Source organism: Hirundo rustica, chromosome 1 (assembly GCF_015227805.2).
Source record: "Hirundo rustica isolate bHirRus1 chromosome 1, bHirRus1.pri.v3, whole genome shotgun sequence".
In the NCBI taxonomy this organism is placed as follows: domain Eukaryota; kingdom Metazoa; phylum Chordata; class Aves; order Passeriformes; family Hirundinidae; genus Hirundo; species Hirundo rustica.
This window is the reverse complement of record NC_053450.1, coordinates 119,067,532-119,085,023: the sequence shown is the minus strand read 5'-3', so window position 1 is coordinate 119,085,023 and position 17,492 is coordinate 119,067,532. Positions and strand designations below refer to the sequence as shown.

At 38.3% G+C, this 17,492-nt stretch overlaps 1 protein-coding gene across 1 annotated transcript; it reads left to right on the top strand.

Annotated features, from left to right (window-relative positions):
- The first annotated feature begins 958 nt into the window (after positions 1-958).
- Positions 959-17,491, top strand: RAB5A (RAB5A, member RAS oncogene family). The gene is made up of 6 exons (XM_040061549.2): positions 959-1,151; positions 6,854-7,106; positions 10,397-10,548; positions 11,648-11,770; positions 13,595-13,688; positions 16,014-17,491. Exons 2-6 carry the CDS (start codon positions 6,944-6,946, stop codon positions 16,127-16,129), a joined length of 648 nt encoding a protein of 215 aa, XP_039917483.1. The 5' UTR covers positions 959-1,151; positions 6,854-6,943; the 3' UTR covers positions 16,130-17,491.
- Position 17,492: the final 1 nt, after the last annotated feature.

Here is a 17,492-nt window from a genome sequence, read left to right as displayed (position 1 = left end):
AACTTACTAAATGTCTTACCAGTTTGTTTGTTTTATTATTCCTTTCAAATGCCAACTCTTTGACCATGTTAAAGCTGCAATAATGAAGAAACACTTATCAGGATTGTTGGGGTTCCGCTACAACCCACTTACAGCCTGTGGCCAACTGGTCTTTATCCTGCTCTTTCACAAGGTCATGCTTCGTGGTATGAAGCAATCAAGACTTGTTCTGGGTTAGCAACCCATTTTCCCCAGTTTTTAGCACTCTGATTATAATGAGCCAACCTGTAAGGCTTTATCAGGGGTTGTTTTAAAAAGGCAAATTCCCGATGGCAGTTCAGGTTTTCCTACCTAGTTCCTCTTTTCAACTCATTTGACTAATAGCATTGGCAACTGGTTCTTTTAAAGGATTAAACCGGGACTTGTCTGTATGTGTGATGCCTAGCTCCGCTCCCTGGCGCCTCAGTGGCCCCCTCAGGCTGCAATGCAGTCCCGAGGGGATTGGCAGAGAATCACGGCACAGTTTGGAGTGGGAGGGACCTTAAACATCATCCAGTCCCAACTCCCCTGCCTTGAACAAGGACACCTCCTACTACAGCAGGTTTTTCAGAGCCCCACCCAGCCTGGCCTTGAACACTGGCAGGGATGGGGCACCCTGAACTTCTCTGAGCAACCCATTCCAGTGCCCCACCACCCCACCATACATGGAAGATGGAAGACGCGCGGGTCGCTCCCAGGGCCTCTTCTCTCGGGCGCTGGGGAGAAGCGGGCGATAGGGAACGCCCGACTGCCGACGCCGTAGGAGCGGCCGGGCGGGAGGGAGGGTGCGGTAACAAAAGGAGGAGGGGAGAAGGTGGGAAAGAAAGGGAGCCAAGTGACAGGCGCGGGCGAACCGGAAGGGCACGGCGCGTGCGGGCCTGACGTGGCGGCGGCGGAAGTGCGTGTTGTGCGTGTGTGAGTGTGTTTTGGTCGGGGCAGAGGCGGCGGCGGAAGTCGGCGGCGGGGCTGGGTGAGGCACGGCTGCGCCCCCGCCCCTCGCCCCCACCGAGGAGCCGCCCTCCCGTCCTACCCCTCCTCCGCCCACCCTGCCCCGGCGCGCCCGCCAGCCTCGACCGACGCGCCGACGGACGGACGTCGCTGCGCCGCCACCCCGGCTCCCCCACCCCGGCCAGGTGAGGAGGCGGTGGCGGCGCGGGGGGGCCCCGGCGGCGGCGGCCGCTCCCCCGGCGCTGCGGGAGCGTCTTGCCGCGGTACGGGTGGCCAAGGCGGGCAGCCCGGCGTGCGGGGAGGGGAGGCTGCTCTTTCCCTTCCCGGCTCAAAATGGCGCCCCCGGTTTTCCCACTTCCCCTTATTCCTGTGCCTGGAAGGGAGCCGCGGGGGAGGGGAGGTGGCGGCGGGGGTTGGAGGGGCTGGGCCCGGGAGAGCGGGGATCCTCCCCTGCGTGCGGGCGCTCCTGCGGAGAGGTATCGCTGTCTGCGGCCGGCGTGAGGGCTGTGCCCCTCGAGTTGCTTGCGAGATATGGAGGGGGAGGTTGGGTGATGTGGGTCCCTCGCTTTCCCTTTCGCATGCGGCTGGAAGGACGGTGCACTAGGTGGGAAGTGAAATGCTCCCGACAACGCGTCGCCATCGGGGATTCGCGACAGGCCTAGTGTGCTGGGCATCTTCTGCATCGCGCTGAGTTGGAACTAGACACAAAGCTAGGGAAGGGTGGAGGAACAAACCTAAGCTTTTTAGGTTTTAAAGGAGAGATGAATTGCATAAGAACTATCAAAATGTTCCAAATAGAGCCATGAAAGGCCTCTCTCTCGGCATTTTTATGATTTTTTTTTTTCCGGTCTTATGCCTCTTTCAGAGCTTGGGGCTGGAAATGAGAGGCTAAACAGTTATTTAAGCAGCTGAAATTAATCAGTTTCTTTCATGTAACATTCATGTAAAGTAAAAATCGTGGCATTTTTTATATTTCCCAGTTTTATAGTACTATTCAGAGTTATGGTAAGGCTTACCTACGGATTACATATAGGTATTGTTCTTCTGTAATGAGAAATGTCAGGAAAAGGTAGATGTTGGCTGAAGTGAGGTGACTAGAGACAATGGTATTATAGTCATCGCTTACATTTCCTGTATGATAAACCAGTTTATCTGAAAGCAATTAGTACCATTCACCATTTGGATGAGCTTATGAGATGGCTATTGCTTTTAATTGTAGGGCTATGTTATTTCTTTTGCAGCAATTTTGTTGATTCACTTGTTTAACTTAGTCTCATTATGTTTCAATATAAACTGGCTTACATGTGACAAGCATTTTGCTAGTTGTCCCTGTCACTGTCTTGAACACGGCAGTAAGATGTCACAGTAATTCTGCTGAACCTGGAAGGAATAACAGAAAATTCGGTTAGTAGGAGTGGCTAATATGTAAGGCTTTTTAGTTACTGCTTTTTAAAACATTCAAGAAAGTCAGGTATAAAGGAATTTAAAGTAGATAGATAATATGTGCAGCCTTAGCATTGTATGCTTTGTGTCTGTTAATCTAGCGTACAAAAGTTTATTAGTAAGAAACAGTGTTGTTTGCTATGAGATATAAAAGTGGTGGAATGCTCCACTTTTAATTTATCATTAATTTTTTCATGTGGCTTTTGTATTTGATAATACACTTAATCACATTAATTATAGGAACAGTGCTCACTGTCTTAATCTCTTCAGTAGGCTGGCTTTTGTCACCAGTGTTACTTTGATACTTCTGTATTAGCTGTCTTGTAGTTGAAAATAGGCCAGTGCTTATGCTTACATGACTGAATTATGCCATTAATTTGAGAGTTCATAGGTATTGGCTGGGGCTATTGGTATTTTGTACACAGACTCAAGCATAATAAGATTTGTGTTTGATCTGTTGAAATACTTAGGACTCCTTCATAAATAAAACTCAGACTGTCCAACAGCATACAAATTTCTCTTCTGGAGTGAGGAGAATACCCAGCATCCAGTAAATTAATTGGTGGGATTACCAGGAGTACTCAGCTAATAATATGCTCCAGGCGTTGTGTTCTGGTTTTTCAGCATGGACCTGCTTTGTCATGGGGGGGTATTCAGGGGAAGAGTGAAAGTTCTTACTTAGCAGAGTGACCTATGTATTTGTATTGCCCAAGAGTGCAGGTTTTTTTAGTAGAGTTTTAACATAAAAATACCATTTTGGAGTCTTTATGTTAAAACTCTGTAAAAGTAAGAATCTCCCCCATTTCCATCCATGTAAAGCCATCCATCTCAAAAATGTTTATGGTATTTTCTTTAGCAGATTTTTATATTAGTAGATCGCTTCCATAACTCCCATACGTATCAGTTTAAGAGCTTGTTTCAAGTGTACTTGCCTTTGTGTAGGTGAATAAAAATGTCTTACGCAGGTCAGATTTTCTTTCTTTACATATTCCAAACATACTGATTACAATGTATACAAAATTGGAAGGGGAGGAGAAGGGGGAGCTATATTGGTGGATTTTTTTTCCAGGAAATTTTCACCAGGGCTGAGTTTGCAGTGTATGTGTAGGGTACTGAGTGTACTATTTCCTCCCAGGTTTGTATTTTACTGATGAATTAAGAAATAGTAGAATGAATGTGACCTGAGACTTGGAGTGTGCATGGAGGACTGTAGCATTGAAACCTACTTGTGAATCTTTGTGAGGCACTGTGTGCTCAGCTCACAGGTGTGAAAAGAACAGGCCAAAACCATTCTGCAGTGGCTGTGCCAAACTGCAGTACTGCTTCTCTTCAGACTAAGCAGGTACTTCCCTTGCTTATTGTGTAAGTGTGCTGCCATGTTGTGAACTTCTAAGTGCAGAATTTTGGCATCATCTGAAACTTCAAAAGATGATGGTTTCAATATGCAGTTATACAAGGTGTTAGTGACTTTTTTAAATATGTCACAATCATCTGGGTGTGCTCTGTCAGGTTTTCAGTCTTGCATTTTCTTTTATCCTGAGCTGTTGAAAAGTGGGTGGCATGACTAGTAGGTTTCATTATTAATTTATTAGATGTATTGGTGTGACTGTTGAATGAATGAGGTTTGCAGTATGTTTCTTAGATGGCCTTCCTCTCAAGTACTGTGGTCTGCTATCAGCCTGAGAGGTGGTTATTTTTGTACATGGTGTCTGATTGTATAGATTGATTTCAGGGGAGGGATGCTTTAAGAATGTAAACTTTGACGTTGTCTGATAACTACAGCTTCTGTAACTTGGGCTACAGATATTTATAAATATCCAACTAGATATTTTTCTTGACAACCTTGACAAACTTTGTATTCTGAAGTAATTTTGCGAGGGGTGGTAATTACTGTTTTGTGAGTGATAAAAATCTGAATTAACTACAAGCTGTAAATGCTCAGGTAAAACTGATAAATATTAGGCGAGTTAAATGGTTTTTTTTTCTCATACCTCCTTTTGCTCAGTATAGGAAACATCAGGCAAAAAAAGCAGTCATAGGGAGTAACCTGTGCAGTGGCTTGATTTCCTTACTGTGTGTCATCTAGAAGTCACTTGCTCCCAGGAGTACTAAGTCACACAGTCATTGGATGTTGTTCTTATGTCTTCATGAATGCTGCAGAGTCTGGAGAAACATGGGATGTATTAAGATTAAAGGGTTTTAAATTATTTCATGGTTGTCCAAACATGCCGGAATGCTACAGCAAACAGATGGGTTTTTTTTTTTTCATTTTAAAACAGAAATAACTTAATTGTTGTCTTCCTTACTTTTCCAAAGAAAAAGATAAACAAGTGGCTAACAGTATTCTGAACCACCTATATTTTGGTTATGCCTTGCTGCATTCTCTATTGTAGTACAATTAGGGAGAGATTAATTGTTGTCACTGATCCATTTTTATGCAAAACACTCCACAACTTCTGAAGCATATTTCCACAGCACGGAGGGGGAAGAGTCTTGCCTGAGAACCAACACACTAGTAGTGCAAAATTATTGTTTTATGGTGTAAGGATGAAAGGTCTGGTATTTTTAAAATAACTGGATCTATTCCTGCATTCTGAAATGCTTCACCAAAATTAGCTTAATGAATAAGAGTCTTAGTATAGAATTAACATGGTACTTAATAAGAAGGGTGGTAGATTTGTTGGGGCTTTTTTGCTTCATTCTTTCACGGCAGAACGCTTTCACATGTTGCTAAGAATATGTAGCTAAAATGTGACACTTGATAGATTATGTTGAACACCTGAAATTTTAAAAAATATATATTTTTGATTTAAGTGTGATGTAATAGTGAAATGGGACACAAACTCAAGACAGAATGCAAAATCATTATATCCTAACTCGAAGGAGATATATTATTTTGAGAGATATGAGAAAAGGTGGAAGGTGAGCAAATAGAAATGTCTCTAAGATGCTGAAGATATTTTTAAGACCTGTGTTCTTTTTACAGTGAGAAATGGAATATCTGTTTTTCAGCTATTATGTTATCCAGTAAATAATGCTAAGATTGTTGTGGTCATTTATTCCATGCATATTAGTTTGTAAGGGAGTCTCTTACTCAAGGGTAGGGTTCTGCTAGACTGCTGAAGCAATTTCCAGGAAAGAAGTTTCTTCAGGACTTGGGTTGAGGGAAAGGGAGAGTTAGGAACCAGAAGGAAGGCTTGGCATCTGAGCTAGGCCTGTAGCAAACTGGAATGCTCAAGTGCCTGATCTGTGTGCTGAGGGGTCTGAAATAGGAAGATGGCTAAAGATGCTGCTTGGTTTAAAATGTTGTTTCTTTATCACAAGGAATGAAGAACAGGAAAGCATTTGAAACATGTTACTTTTTTGCAACGTATGAATTAAAGCCATTTTTTTGCATTAGGAGCATGTACTCTAACCTAACTCTAATCCTAGATGTTAGAAAAGCTGTATCCTTGCAAATACCCAATAAAAGATCACCTGGAGTAGGACAAAATGATGGGCTAGTTTTGAGAGGTCTTTTGTTTTGTATCTCCTGTTAAGTATGCAAAAGCATAAATATTAGGGTCAGAAGTGATAGCAGCAGAGTCTAAAGGCTTCCCTTTCCATATGAATAAGTACTGTGGGTGGGGTTTTTTAAAGCAGCCGGAAAGAAGAGTAGGCAGACTAAGCAATAGTATGCTGTACATACTTGTTCTTAACAAAGTATGTTGTTAATATTGATCTAGGACGTGTGTAAGTATTGGAAGTATAAACTTATCATCATGTGGTAGTTCTCTGGTAGCTTGTACAAAGTGGCCTGGAATTCTTACTGGTCAATTGGTTTTCATATGGAAGGGTTCACTTTTGCTTCTCAGTACATCTGTTAATTAGAGAGGTTATTAATGGTTTGTATGTGAAGATCTGAAATTTTATTTAAGGAAATTTGTTTTGTTAGATGGGATAGAAGTGAATAGAACTACACTTGCAAAGAAGTTGCTGTGGTGTTGGAGTTTTCCCAATTTGCTCAGTTTTTTAGTATCCTTGAGCAGTGCTGACTTTGGAATGTTGGTTAGCAATAGCATAATTATGAAAAGTTATTTCTTCTTGTCATTCGTTATTTTACTGGCAATTTGAACGTCTGAATCCGCGTTATACATCAGTCTTGATTTGTTAAGAAATAACAGGAGAGCGAGGTCTTGCAAGAAGCCAGCATAATTGGATTTTAATGTGGTAGTTTTAAGCTTTAATGGGAGGACTAGGTGTTGAAGAAGATAACTGGTTCATATATCATAAATTCTGGCAATTGTTGACAACTTAGCAATGATGATACTTGTAGTCTGGACTGTTGACTTCGGTAAATACTAGGTCAAGTTTTTTATATATATATATATATAGTATTAGTTGAATGAAACTTTTCTTACTTGGTTTGTAAATCTAATGTACCCACTGTCTTTTCACAAAATAGGTTGTTACTGGCAGAAGAACCAGGATTCAGATCTCAGTGGAACTTGCTTTCAAAGGCTGTTGAAACAAAGGACTACTTTTTAATTTGGACATGGCTAATCGAGGAGCAACAAGGCCCAACGGGCCAAATGCTGGAAATAAAATTTGCCAATTCAAACTAGTACTTTTAGGAGAGTCTGCAGTTGGCAAATCAAGTTTGGTGCTTCGTTTTGTAAAAGGACAGTTTCATGAATTTCAAGAAAGTACGATTGGAGGTGAGAAAATTACCCTGTTAATTTGTTTCATGTTATGTTTTTATATTATCCTTGCCCCTGAAAACCTTTAATGTAATAGCACTTCTAGAGTGGATTGTTGACAGCAAGAATCAAATCTGAGCCCTGTGTCAGTAATTGAGAACTATAAATTTGTGAGTTAAATGTAAACATCCTTTTCAAGTAGAGGTAGTAAATGTGTTCTTGAACTGCGTAGTTTTGAAACCTGGGCTAAATGTTACATTTTGTTTCTGAGTGAATGTGTGTGGCTCTTTTAATTGTGCTGTATGCTTAATGCATGTAATAACTGCTTAGTAAGAATTACGAGCTTAGTTTCTATGAAAAAAAAATGAGCATTGCATCTTCCAAAAAGCTTTTGTTTGTCACTTATCCATGCTTTGATTTTGGAGAACTTGCTACGTTTCTGGATATATTTCTGTGTTAGTAATCACAACATTTATTGTACCGTTTTTCCATTTTGTGACTTCAAACGAAGCAGGTGCTGGCTACCAGAGTTCTAAAAAATCTGTTTAACTTTAAACAGATTTTATTACACTCTTCCCTTTGGCAGATTTCTTAAGTTATATTGTATTTTGGAGTTGTTTGTTCTTTGAGCTGTATTCCTCCTTGGAGAAATTTAGATGTATGCTAAAACTACCTAACAGCATACAGACTTTACAAAGTATGGATTTTATGAATTGATAAGTATTCTCCAGTAGTTCCTGTTGCAGCTTGCATGAGTCAGCCTGTTCCATTGTAATATTTATGTGAAAGCCTTTCAGTGGTCTGTATGTGTCTTCACACATCAACAGTTGTTGAAATGTAAAAACACTGCAAAGCTTACAAAAATAAATACAAGCTGAATGTCTTCATATTCTTCTTTTGCCTATTTCTAGCTGTTACATATACTTATTTTTTCTATCTGTCAGTATAAATAGAGAACCACATATTTTCTACTTTAATCTTACTAATGCACACTTTTGGCTTTGTGCATTTTACGGCTTGAGGATAGGTGTTGGTATGAAAGTTTCTGTATGGTTTGATAAACAGCTGTGTGGTAATATGGAGAACATTCTCAAAGATGTGTAGTGAATTAACTTTCTGATATCAACACAGTTTCTTTTTTAGTTTAAAAAAGTTGTTAAACTTAAGTGAAATCCATTAATCAGTTCCATTTCAGTGATCTCAAATTCATTTAACCTCCATTTAGTTTTTCCTTGTTTTAGTGTTTGGGATAATCCAAACCCTGTTACACTGTTCAAAATCTAAACAAAGGTTAAGCAAGAGCCTAGGTTCAATTTCAGATATATAAGGTTTAGTGTAATCTATATTAACTTGTGCCTCTTCCATATCAAATAGAAACAAGGAAATGCTATATAATGCAGCTGAGAGCTATTAGATGCAGCAATGTTGCGATTCAGAAAAGTTTTCTGTAGAGAAAGCTGTCTAACTCTGTGGCTCGTAGTTGCCTAAGGCATAATTTTCTTTGTATACAGAAGGGCCTTTTAACAAAGAGAGGCTTATGTGCATTGTTAATCTGGATAAAAACATCTGAAAGGGAGTGCAGTTAAAGGGAGACATGTTGGAGAGTGATAGTGTGGTTTTGATACTTCAGACTAGTGTAGCAAGGCCTGTTCATTGCTTAAGACAAAAGTATGGCTGTTAAAGATAATAGACTTTCAGATAATTAACAGATGATTAATTGTCAATTTACTATGGCCTTGGCAAGATTGAAGAAAGTTATCTTTTTTGCAGAAATTAACTGGCATTTTTAAGTGTTTGAAATATTACTCTTGACAAAAACAAGAGGATTGCATAAGATAAACCACTTGTTTAATGATCTTTTCAAGTACATACCTTCATTTATGCAATGTAGGTACATTTTTCTGTTAAGAGAATAATGTCTGTGAGAGCTTTCAAAATCAACTTGCTTAACGTCTTGTCTCTGCCTTGCAGAAATATAATATTGAGCTGGTTCTGGGGAGGAAGCCCTTAGTTTAGTGCAGAATGTATGGTATTTTTTCCACTCTGTTTTGGTTCTGGGCTGCTTAGGGAGCTGCCAAGTGGAGCCTGTTCTACCAGCGTTTGGATATGTAGCATTTAGAGAGATTTATGTTGATTTAACATTGGAACATCAAAGCTTTTACCTTCCTCAGCCTGCTTGCTCATCTGTGATGGATGCTAATACCCCTGAAGCAGGAGCACCTGACCACTTAAGGAGTCAGCCTCTGGTCACGGTTTAACCCGAGCCAGCAGCTAAGTACCGTGCAGCTGCTGTTCACAGCCGAGACAGGGACACTTCTGTATGCAAGTTACAATGTCCTTTACAGAGCAAGATTGGCTTCATTTTGGTTTCTGTAATGAGTTGAAGGTTGCAGCAGTTTGGGAATGATTCATAGGCTATGATGTCTCTGAGTATGTAGGACAGGATGAAATCCCAGGTATGCAAGCCTTATGGGTCAGTGTCTCTTCAGACATTGGATTTAAAATGGCCACAATTCATCAGTGTGCCAAGAGATCAGAGTTCCTGCTTCAGCTAAGCAGTGGGCTTTCCTTAGTTTTTAATACTTGTTTCTATGCTGTGTGTGCACTCACCTCCATACTTCTGATTGTACCTTAATCTGAATGGAAAAGTTTTACTAGGAGTAACTGCTTGAAGACTTGGAATGAGTTACTTAGTATTTTCTGTAATGGAAGACCATTATTTATGGTAATGTGTTCAGCTGTAATAGCAATGGCTGCAAGTTGAAACTGCAGGCTGTTGAAATTATGCTGAAATAAATTCTTGAGATCACTTGCAAAGTCAAAAATATATGTGCTTTGAGAACAAGAACTTAAAAAAAGTGTTTCTTTCATCCAGACCTGTTAGCTAAGGTGAAGTTGTTAGGAGCTGAAAAATCAAAGTTTTAAGGTGCTATTCAAGTAATATAAATGTGTAGAACTGAAAATATCTGAGCTGTTGTATTATAGCATGATGGGATGCTGTTACTGGTACTCTAATAATCCTGCTTCAAGGGACTATATCTAGAAGGTTTAGAAGGCTTGTGGTTACTCAGATTCACTATTATGAAAAAGAGAATTCTTTCCAATTTTCCTTTCTTAGGTCTAACTTGAGCGAAGTCTGGTTTAAATAACTCCTCTGTGTTGTTTAGTTATGGATTGTCAGCTAATGCTTGCATCAAACCTGTTGTATTTTAATAGTAGGCTTGTTTTGCATCTCTGTGAACATAACTATATAGGAATATAGAGACATAAGCAATCTTCTGGTTTCAGCACCTCTGTCTTTTTTGTAGCTGCTTTTCTAACCCAGACTGTATGTCTGGATGATACAACGGTAAAATTTGAAATTTGGGATACAGCTGGGCAAGAGCGGTACCACAGTTTAGCACCCATGTATTACAGAGGAGCACAAGCAGCTATAGTGGTATACGACATTACAAACGAGGTAAGTACTGGATTAGGGATGCACAAGGGGGATTTGGAAGTTACTAGTCTTGCACTGATCTTTAGTTATTTTTTTCCCACTGACTTGTGTAAATCAATTCATCATTTTGTAGAATCATAAAATAGTTTGGATGGGAAGAAGCCTTTAAAGGTTGTTTAGTCCAACATTCTTGCTATGGGCAGACATGCCTTCTGCTCGACCAGATTGCTCATTTCATATTGATTACACTATGTAATGTCAATTTGTGTCTCTAAACTTTCCTGGCTAAAAAAACTGTTTCCAGGGTTGGGGTGGGGTTTTTTTGTTGGTGATTTTTTGGTGGGGGGGTGTTTGTTTGTTTGGGGTTTTTTGTTTGTTTTGGTTTTTTGTTTTGTTTGTTCGTTTGGGTTTTCTTGTGTATGAAAAAGAGAAATAAAGAGAAAAAACTCTTCCTGTAGAAGTGTTTCTAACCCACTCTTAAATCAGTTCACAGAGTTTGAGCCGTTATCATATTGTTACTCTCATCACATTGCTGGTGGCATTTTTATTACTGATAGTGAAGACATTATTTTAATATTGTATTTTTGCAAATTTTGATTAAGGATTGGAAAGGTAGCATGAGCTGTTGAGACCTAAACCTAAGGTTATTAGATATCTTTTTCTTTGAACATAGATCAGATAAGCTTCACTTGTTCTTGATAAAATGAGACTTAAAACCCAAAATTCTCAAAAAACCTCAGCAATCATGTCCCATGATGAACAGTTCTCAGTAATTAAAAAGTAATTTTGAGGCCTTTTCAATATAGCTGTTCATATATTTGAATTTTCCAGAGAAACTGCAATTCCTGTTTTCTCTTAACCGCTTCTTTCCTTACTCTGTCTACACAAAGATCTTCCTACCTACTTATTTCACCATTATCCCAGCTAAGCACAGTTGAGAACTAAGGTAGGAATGCTTCATTTTAAAAGCTCAGTTGGTAATTTGGAGTGTGTCTTTGGACTAAGGTAGCAGCCTTGCATTGGCATTTCGTGCTTGAAGTGTAGATAGCAGAGATGGGGATAATAGGTGAGTACAAAAGGATGATAAAACTCAGTTGCATCATTTTGCAATCATTAACAGGAGTCCTTTGCCAGAGCGAAAAACTGGGTCAAAGAACTTCAGCGACAAGCAAGTCCTAACATTGTAATAGCTTTAGCAGGAAACAAAGCTGATCTAGCTAACAAAAGAGCTGTGGATTTCCAGGTATGTACATAATTTTTTTTTGTAGAAATTGCATTTTGTTTGAATAGATAGTAAATAAACCTAGGGGGAGCTTGTATGCATAGCCTAGCTAGTTATCATGGAGGTTATGCTGTTAAGTATAAATGTCAGCTGAGACTAATTAAATTATACATGCTACCAAAAATCCTATTTCTGTACAAGTAATACGGAGGAATAGACTTTTTGGAATAATTAATTTGACTTTGAGGAATAATTAATTTTTTTTGCGTATTTTAAGGCTAATTGAATATCCGTTCTTTGATGTGACCTCTTTCTCTCTTCTACCCAAAATTACCAGTTACTAGAGTTTCAGTGGATGAGATAGCAGTAATTCAGTGCAAACTCTTCTGTCTGGCTTGTCAGCCGGAGAAGTTTGATTATCTTATGATACAAAGCTGGTTGATGTGCCTGATTTGCTTAGGTTGTACTCTTGAAGCAGTGTTCAAATTTTAATTGAGCTTTTCATGGCATTTCTTTTGGTTTAGTGGTTAAATCTGTGCTCTCACTGGTGTATTTTACCTTCTAGTGAGTTTAATCAAGTCATCAGAAAATAGCCTTTTAGATGATTTAGACGAACTGCAGGTAGTTTTGCTCCATTCATAATTGACTAAATTTGAATTAAGGTAGTATTTATTGGTCAGTAATTTATGGTTTTTAACCTGTGTTTGGGGTCACTGTGTGAGATACAGCTGCATATAGTAATGAATCCTTTTGTAACTATAGAGAGTTAAATGATAAGGTTAGCAGAGGTTTAGGTGTTTTTCTACTGGTTTTCTAGTTTTATACTTCGTGATGGTTGACAGGAGGCTTTGTTGTTTTCTGAAAAATTGTGGTATTTAAAAAACTTTCATACATGACTGCAGTCAATAATGTAATCACATTTAAGTATAGTAGAACTACCTGTACTATTTTTGAACAATTACAGTCTTAATATTTTTCAAATGTTATGGTGTTCGCTGCTGTGGATTTATGGGCCCTTGTGAGCTTGACAAGCCTTTCTCTTTGCAAATCACATATTAGATTTCTAGGTATTTGTTAATATGTTGTTTCAGATATAATTACATAGATCTTAGCATGTGTCAATTACGGAGCACTGTAGATTATTCTTATCATCATAGGTGTTCTGTAGTTCCGCTTTTTTGCAGATTTCTTTTTGAATGCAGAGGCAGTTACATAATCATAAGAAGCTGGAGATTCTCGGCTGAATTGACTAATAAGAAGCGGCAAAAATAGGTTCTTATGAGCAGTGTGTCAGATTAAAATCCATACTGAAAAGGGAGGTGACATGGCAAAATACTGAATGCTGCTGATCTGCTGTAATTGTGAATTTGTATTAGGGTAATAAAACTGTTCTGATCCATCTGCCTCAGTGGTTGAAAGATTCAAGATAGTTTGCAGGCTGGCTTTTTCCAGGGTAATAATGGACTCGCTGACATTTGATGGCACTTTCTGAAGCTTATTTGTTCTTACTGTCAGAGCTAATGTTCTGCATTGGGATTGTCTCTTTCACAAATATTTTTGTAAAACTATCATTTAGTTTTGCCTGAAATTTAATCACATGGATATTTTTGAGGTTAGTATGGATCTTTAAGATCCCACTTCTAATTGTTTAACCGATTGATGGAATTGTAACTTCTCCATAGCTGGTGTATAGCACTGTCAGATGAGTGTTTCCACAAACTGTCTTTCTTTCAAAATGCTGTAGAGATTGTTCCTTTGTAGCAGTTAAAAGACAGTGTGTAATGATTATATGAGTTTTCTTTTCTTTTTTTTAATGAAGTAATGTATTCTTATTTTAACTTTCAGGAAGCACAGGCTTATGCAGATGACAACAGCCTATTGTTCATGGAGACGTCTGCCAAAACATCTATGAACGTAAATGAAATATTCATGGCAATTGGTGAGTTTATGAACAAATTGAGAACGTTAAAGGGAATGGTTTTTATGAGATTCGGACCATGACAGTCTTCCTAACCTAAGATCTCTGGGTTTTGTGTAAATTATTTCTGGTAATGAAGTGTCCTTAGACCATTTCATTTGTTTAATTTTGTTTAAGCAGCTATCTGAAATCCAAAAGCTGTGCCAAAGATGACAATGTGTGCTTAAATTCAGTGTCCAGGTTATAAGTAATGGACCCTGCATGTGAAAAGTAAATACACTCATATATTTTTTTAATTTAAGATAATCTTAGGGATTTTTGTAAAGATACTAACGTGTAATAGTTAGTATAAACCAAGAATTTTTGTGTGTTCCATTGATACCCAAAATTGTATTTAATTGTTAATAAACTTGTGAAAGTGGAGGAAAAATAATTCATTTTTGGGCTGGCCACTAATCTATTTAGTAGTTACCTTAATTATAGTAGATGCTTTGCTAGTGGATAATAATGTATAGCATCAAATAACCCCATTTGATCTGTTTTGTCTATTGCACCTCTCTAACCCATGTTTTGTGAAAAAACATCATTGATGCTAAAATTAAATGTTTTTAAAGGTGTCTTCTGCTTTCCAAGTCAGGAGAGCAGGAGTTCATTTGTGGTGTCCTTCAAACTTGCAGCAGATGGAAATTAAATTATCGGTATAGCAACACTTTATAACAAGTACTTGCTTCATATTAACTTATAAGTACTTGAAAAAGGGATAGACACAAACACAACTGTATGACAGGAGAGAGTATTTTTCTCATAAATGTTCATGATCTGTCTGCATTTAATGATACAGAAGTGCTCAATTGTACTGTTCTGGTGAAATTTCAAAATTACTGTGTTTAATGGTGCAGTTTGCTTCCTGTTAAAAAAAAAAAACCAACCAAAATCTGGTTATTTTTTTTATTTGATATATCAACAATAATTCTTGCCTTCATATTTTAATGAAGCCTACAAGGTAAATTTGAGGAAAAAATGCCCAATTAGTAACTGTGGTTTGTCTGCAATGATTTCTGGCCATGTGACTATTTTACATCAGTGGGGTGAAATTCAGCTTTATCAGAGCATCATAACAAGATCTGTGCAGCAATAGACTCTGAATGGAAATTTTGATGAGGTTATAAGTATTGCATGCAATTTGGAATGGCCTGCAAAATGTAGATTCAATCCTCACGACCATGTGTAAATACCATTTTCAAGCTGAGAGAAGGTGAAAAATGAAAATGTTGAAAGAATTGTTGGATGCAAGCTGCAGCAGCTTGTAAATTGACTGCTTCAGCACTCATTTACAACTTCAGTTAAAAATCCCAATGTTAATTCAGTTTTAGAATCCAAAACATTGCTCTGAAGACGTTTTTCTATTGTCCCTTTGTAGTGCCTCAGCAGCTTAGAACCATATGGATTCTTTGGGTTTTATCACAGAACTGTAGAGCAGCCTAAGCTGGAAAGGATCTCAGATGATGCCTGTGACCCACCCTTTTGCCCTGCACCTTGAGGTTATCTGGCACCACAACATGTTGATGTCTGCTCTGTGGGGTTTTTTTCTGGGTTTCATTCATTTTAGAAAAAGTTCTTTAAACAACTGACAGAAGTAATTATTTTGGAGTGAAACCATTCAGCCAAGCTATAGAACAAGGGTGGTTGTTGGGCCCTGGTAAGATAGGCCCTTTTGTGTAGAACTTAGCAATTTTCTGATGGAGAGAAATCTAGGAGAAGCTACCGCTCAGAAGGGTAACAGCTTTCACCCTTATTTTTTGCATTAAGACTGAGGAGGAACCTTGGAGCTGCAAAGGCAACGAAGAAATTACCTGTCAGTTGACTCATAAGAACTGGAGAGAAGACACAGCTTGAACAAAATAGGAGTGGCTTGTTCTGGTGCTGAGGGCCATTTTATATGTTGTCTGCAAACACTTACTCTGGCTGGATATCTGGGAACTTTTTAGCCCATTTCTGTCTGTGTTTTCAATGTTTCTGTATCTTTTTGCACTAGCATCCTGATCTTAAAGCCTGTTCTGTGTGGGTGGATTCCCACAAGAGCTGTCATTTACTGGGATAGCACACCTGTGCAGATACATTTTACTGCTCAAGCTACCAGTGTATTTCACTCCTGGAAATCATAGATAAAGTAGCTAATCATTAAGAAGTTAAGTATCTTCCCTTCTTTTATTACCAATGCACTGAATCAAATCAGATTATACAGTGAGTATACTGATATGCCTATAATGTATTGTTCTATTTACTCAGGTGATTTAATCTTAGTAAAATCTCAGGTTTAACTCTTACTTCCTGTTCACATTACAGCAAAAAAATTGCCCAAGAATGAACCACAGAATGCAGGAGCCAGCTCTGCCAGAGGAAGAGGAGTAGACCTTACTGAACCCACACAACCACCCAAGAGTCAATGTTGTAGTAACTAAAAGATCGATTGCTTTAAACTGTTCTGAATATTCTTCTGCTTCCTAACTGTTAATAACCATGGAATTGGAGTGCTTAACCTGGTCCAGTACAGCTTCCAAACAGCGAAGAGACTTACGATAATAGTCAAGTTCATGATACAGAGTTTTCTTTTGACCTAAAATTTTAACATGCATGTATCCACCACTGGCTGTAATGTTTCAGCAGTAGAGGAGAGATGGAAGCGGAATAAACTTCCTTCAGCTGAAAGGTTTTAAATATCAGTTGTTATTATTAGGGGTGTAGAAGAACTACTTTCTGTGGATCTAATTGGCCAGTTCCTGTAGCCTCAATACTGATCACTGTTGTAATAAATAGAATTGGGTCTTTTCATAATTCTCAATTGTGCTTTAAAACCTCCTTAGAAACAGGGTCTAAAAATTACTTAAACTTATTTGCATTATTGATGCAACCAGTTGTTTGTGCAGGTATCCACTGTTTAGTTATACATTCCATAGGTTAATAATTTTATTATATAGTACTTGCATTAACAATTTTAAGAATCCTATGCTTGCCAGAAAGTGGAGTTTTAGTTGGTACACTGTATGTAAATTATATCAACCCAGTTAGTTATCTTAATGAATTAGTGATGAATCAAGTCTAACTTAATTTCTAATCTGTTCAGAGGGTACAGACCAGTAAATTCACTCTGCAACTTAGGATATGGGGTTTTTTGTTCTCTACAAACTGTAAGAGCTCTTCAAGTAAAACCACAACAAACTCGGTGTCTGTGACTTCTTTCTTGTTTCTGATCATTGCTGGCCATTACAGTTTGTTTTTCCCCTAAGGAAAAAAAAATAGTGCACTAACAATTATGTACATCCAATTTGATTTTAAATTTGGATATTAATGTACTGTAAATAGGTACTCTGCATTGTAGTCTACATTTGTTTAATACTTTCTGTAATATTTAAGAGTTGCTTAAAAGTATACAGAATGTACAGTTACTTAAAGCTAACTTTTTTCCTCTCTAATCAAAGGGGGTTCTGAGTTCTTCCTTTATGGCTAGAACAGTAATAAATGATGCTCCTGTATCTGTAACATAAGTACTGCTGTCTGTCAGTAATGAACTTCGCAACTTTGTTTTCCAAAGTACATTTTATTTTGATCAGTCCAGTATATTGCACTAATTCTTTTAGTTATTTTCATTATATGAAATCTACAAAGTGTGTCAGAAGAGATGAATTAGTCTATTTAAATGTTGAACTGATAGAAACTTACTTGTGCAGATTTTAAATTTGCAGTAATCTGGGTTTAGCAAGAAAAATGACAGTTCACCAGTGTTTAGTTTTATATTGAGGTGCTCAGGTTTGAATAAAGTGGTTT

Bases quoted from the DNA above. Each gene is read 5' to 3' on its own strand.
- RAB5A (XM_040061549.2), top strand. From the start codon at position 6,944: ATGGCTAATCGAGGAGCAACAAGGCCCAACGGGCCAAATGCTGGAAAT. The intron at 7,107-10,396 runs GTGAGAAAATTA...TCTTTTTTGTAG, and splicing joins TCAAGAAAGTACGATTGGAG to CTGCTTTTCTAACCCAGACT. The intron at 13,689-16,013 runs GTGAGTTTATGA...TTCACATTACAG, and splicing joins TGAAATATTCATGGCAATTG to CAAAAAAATTGCCCAAGAAT.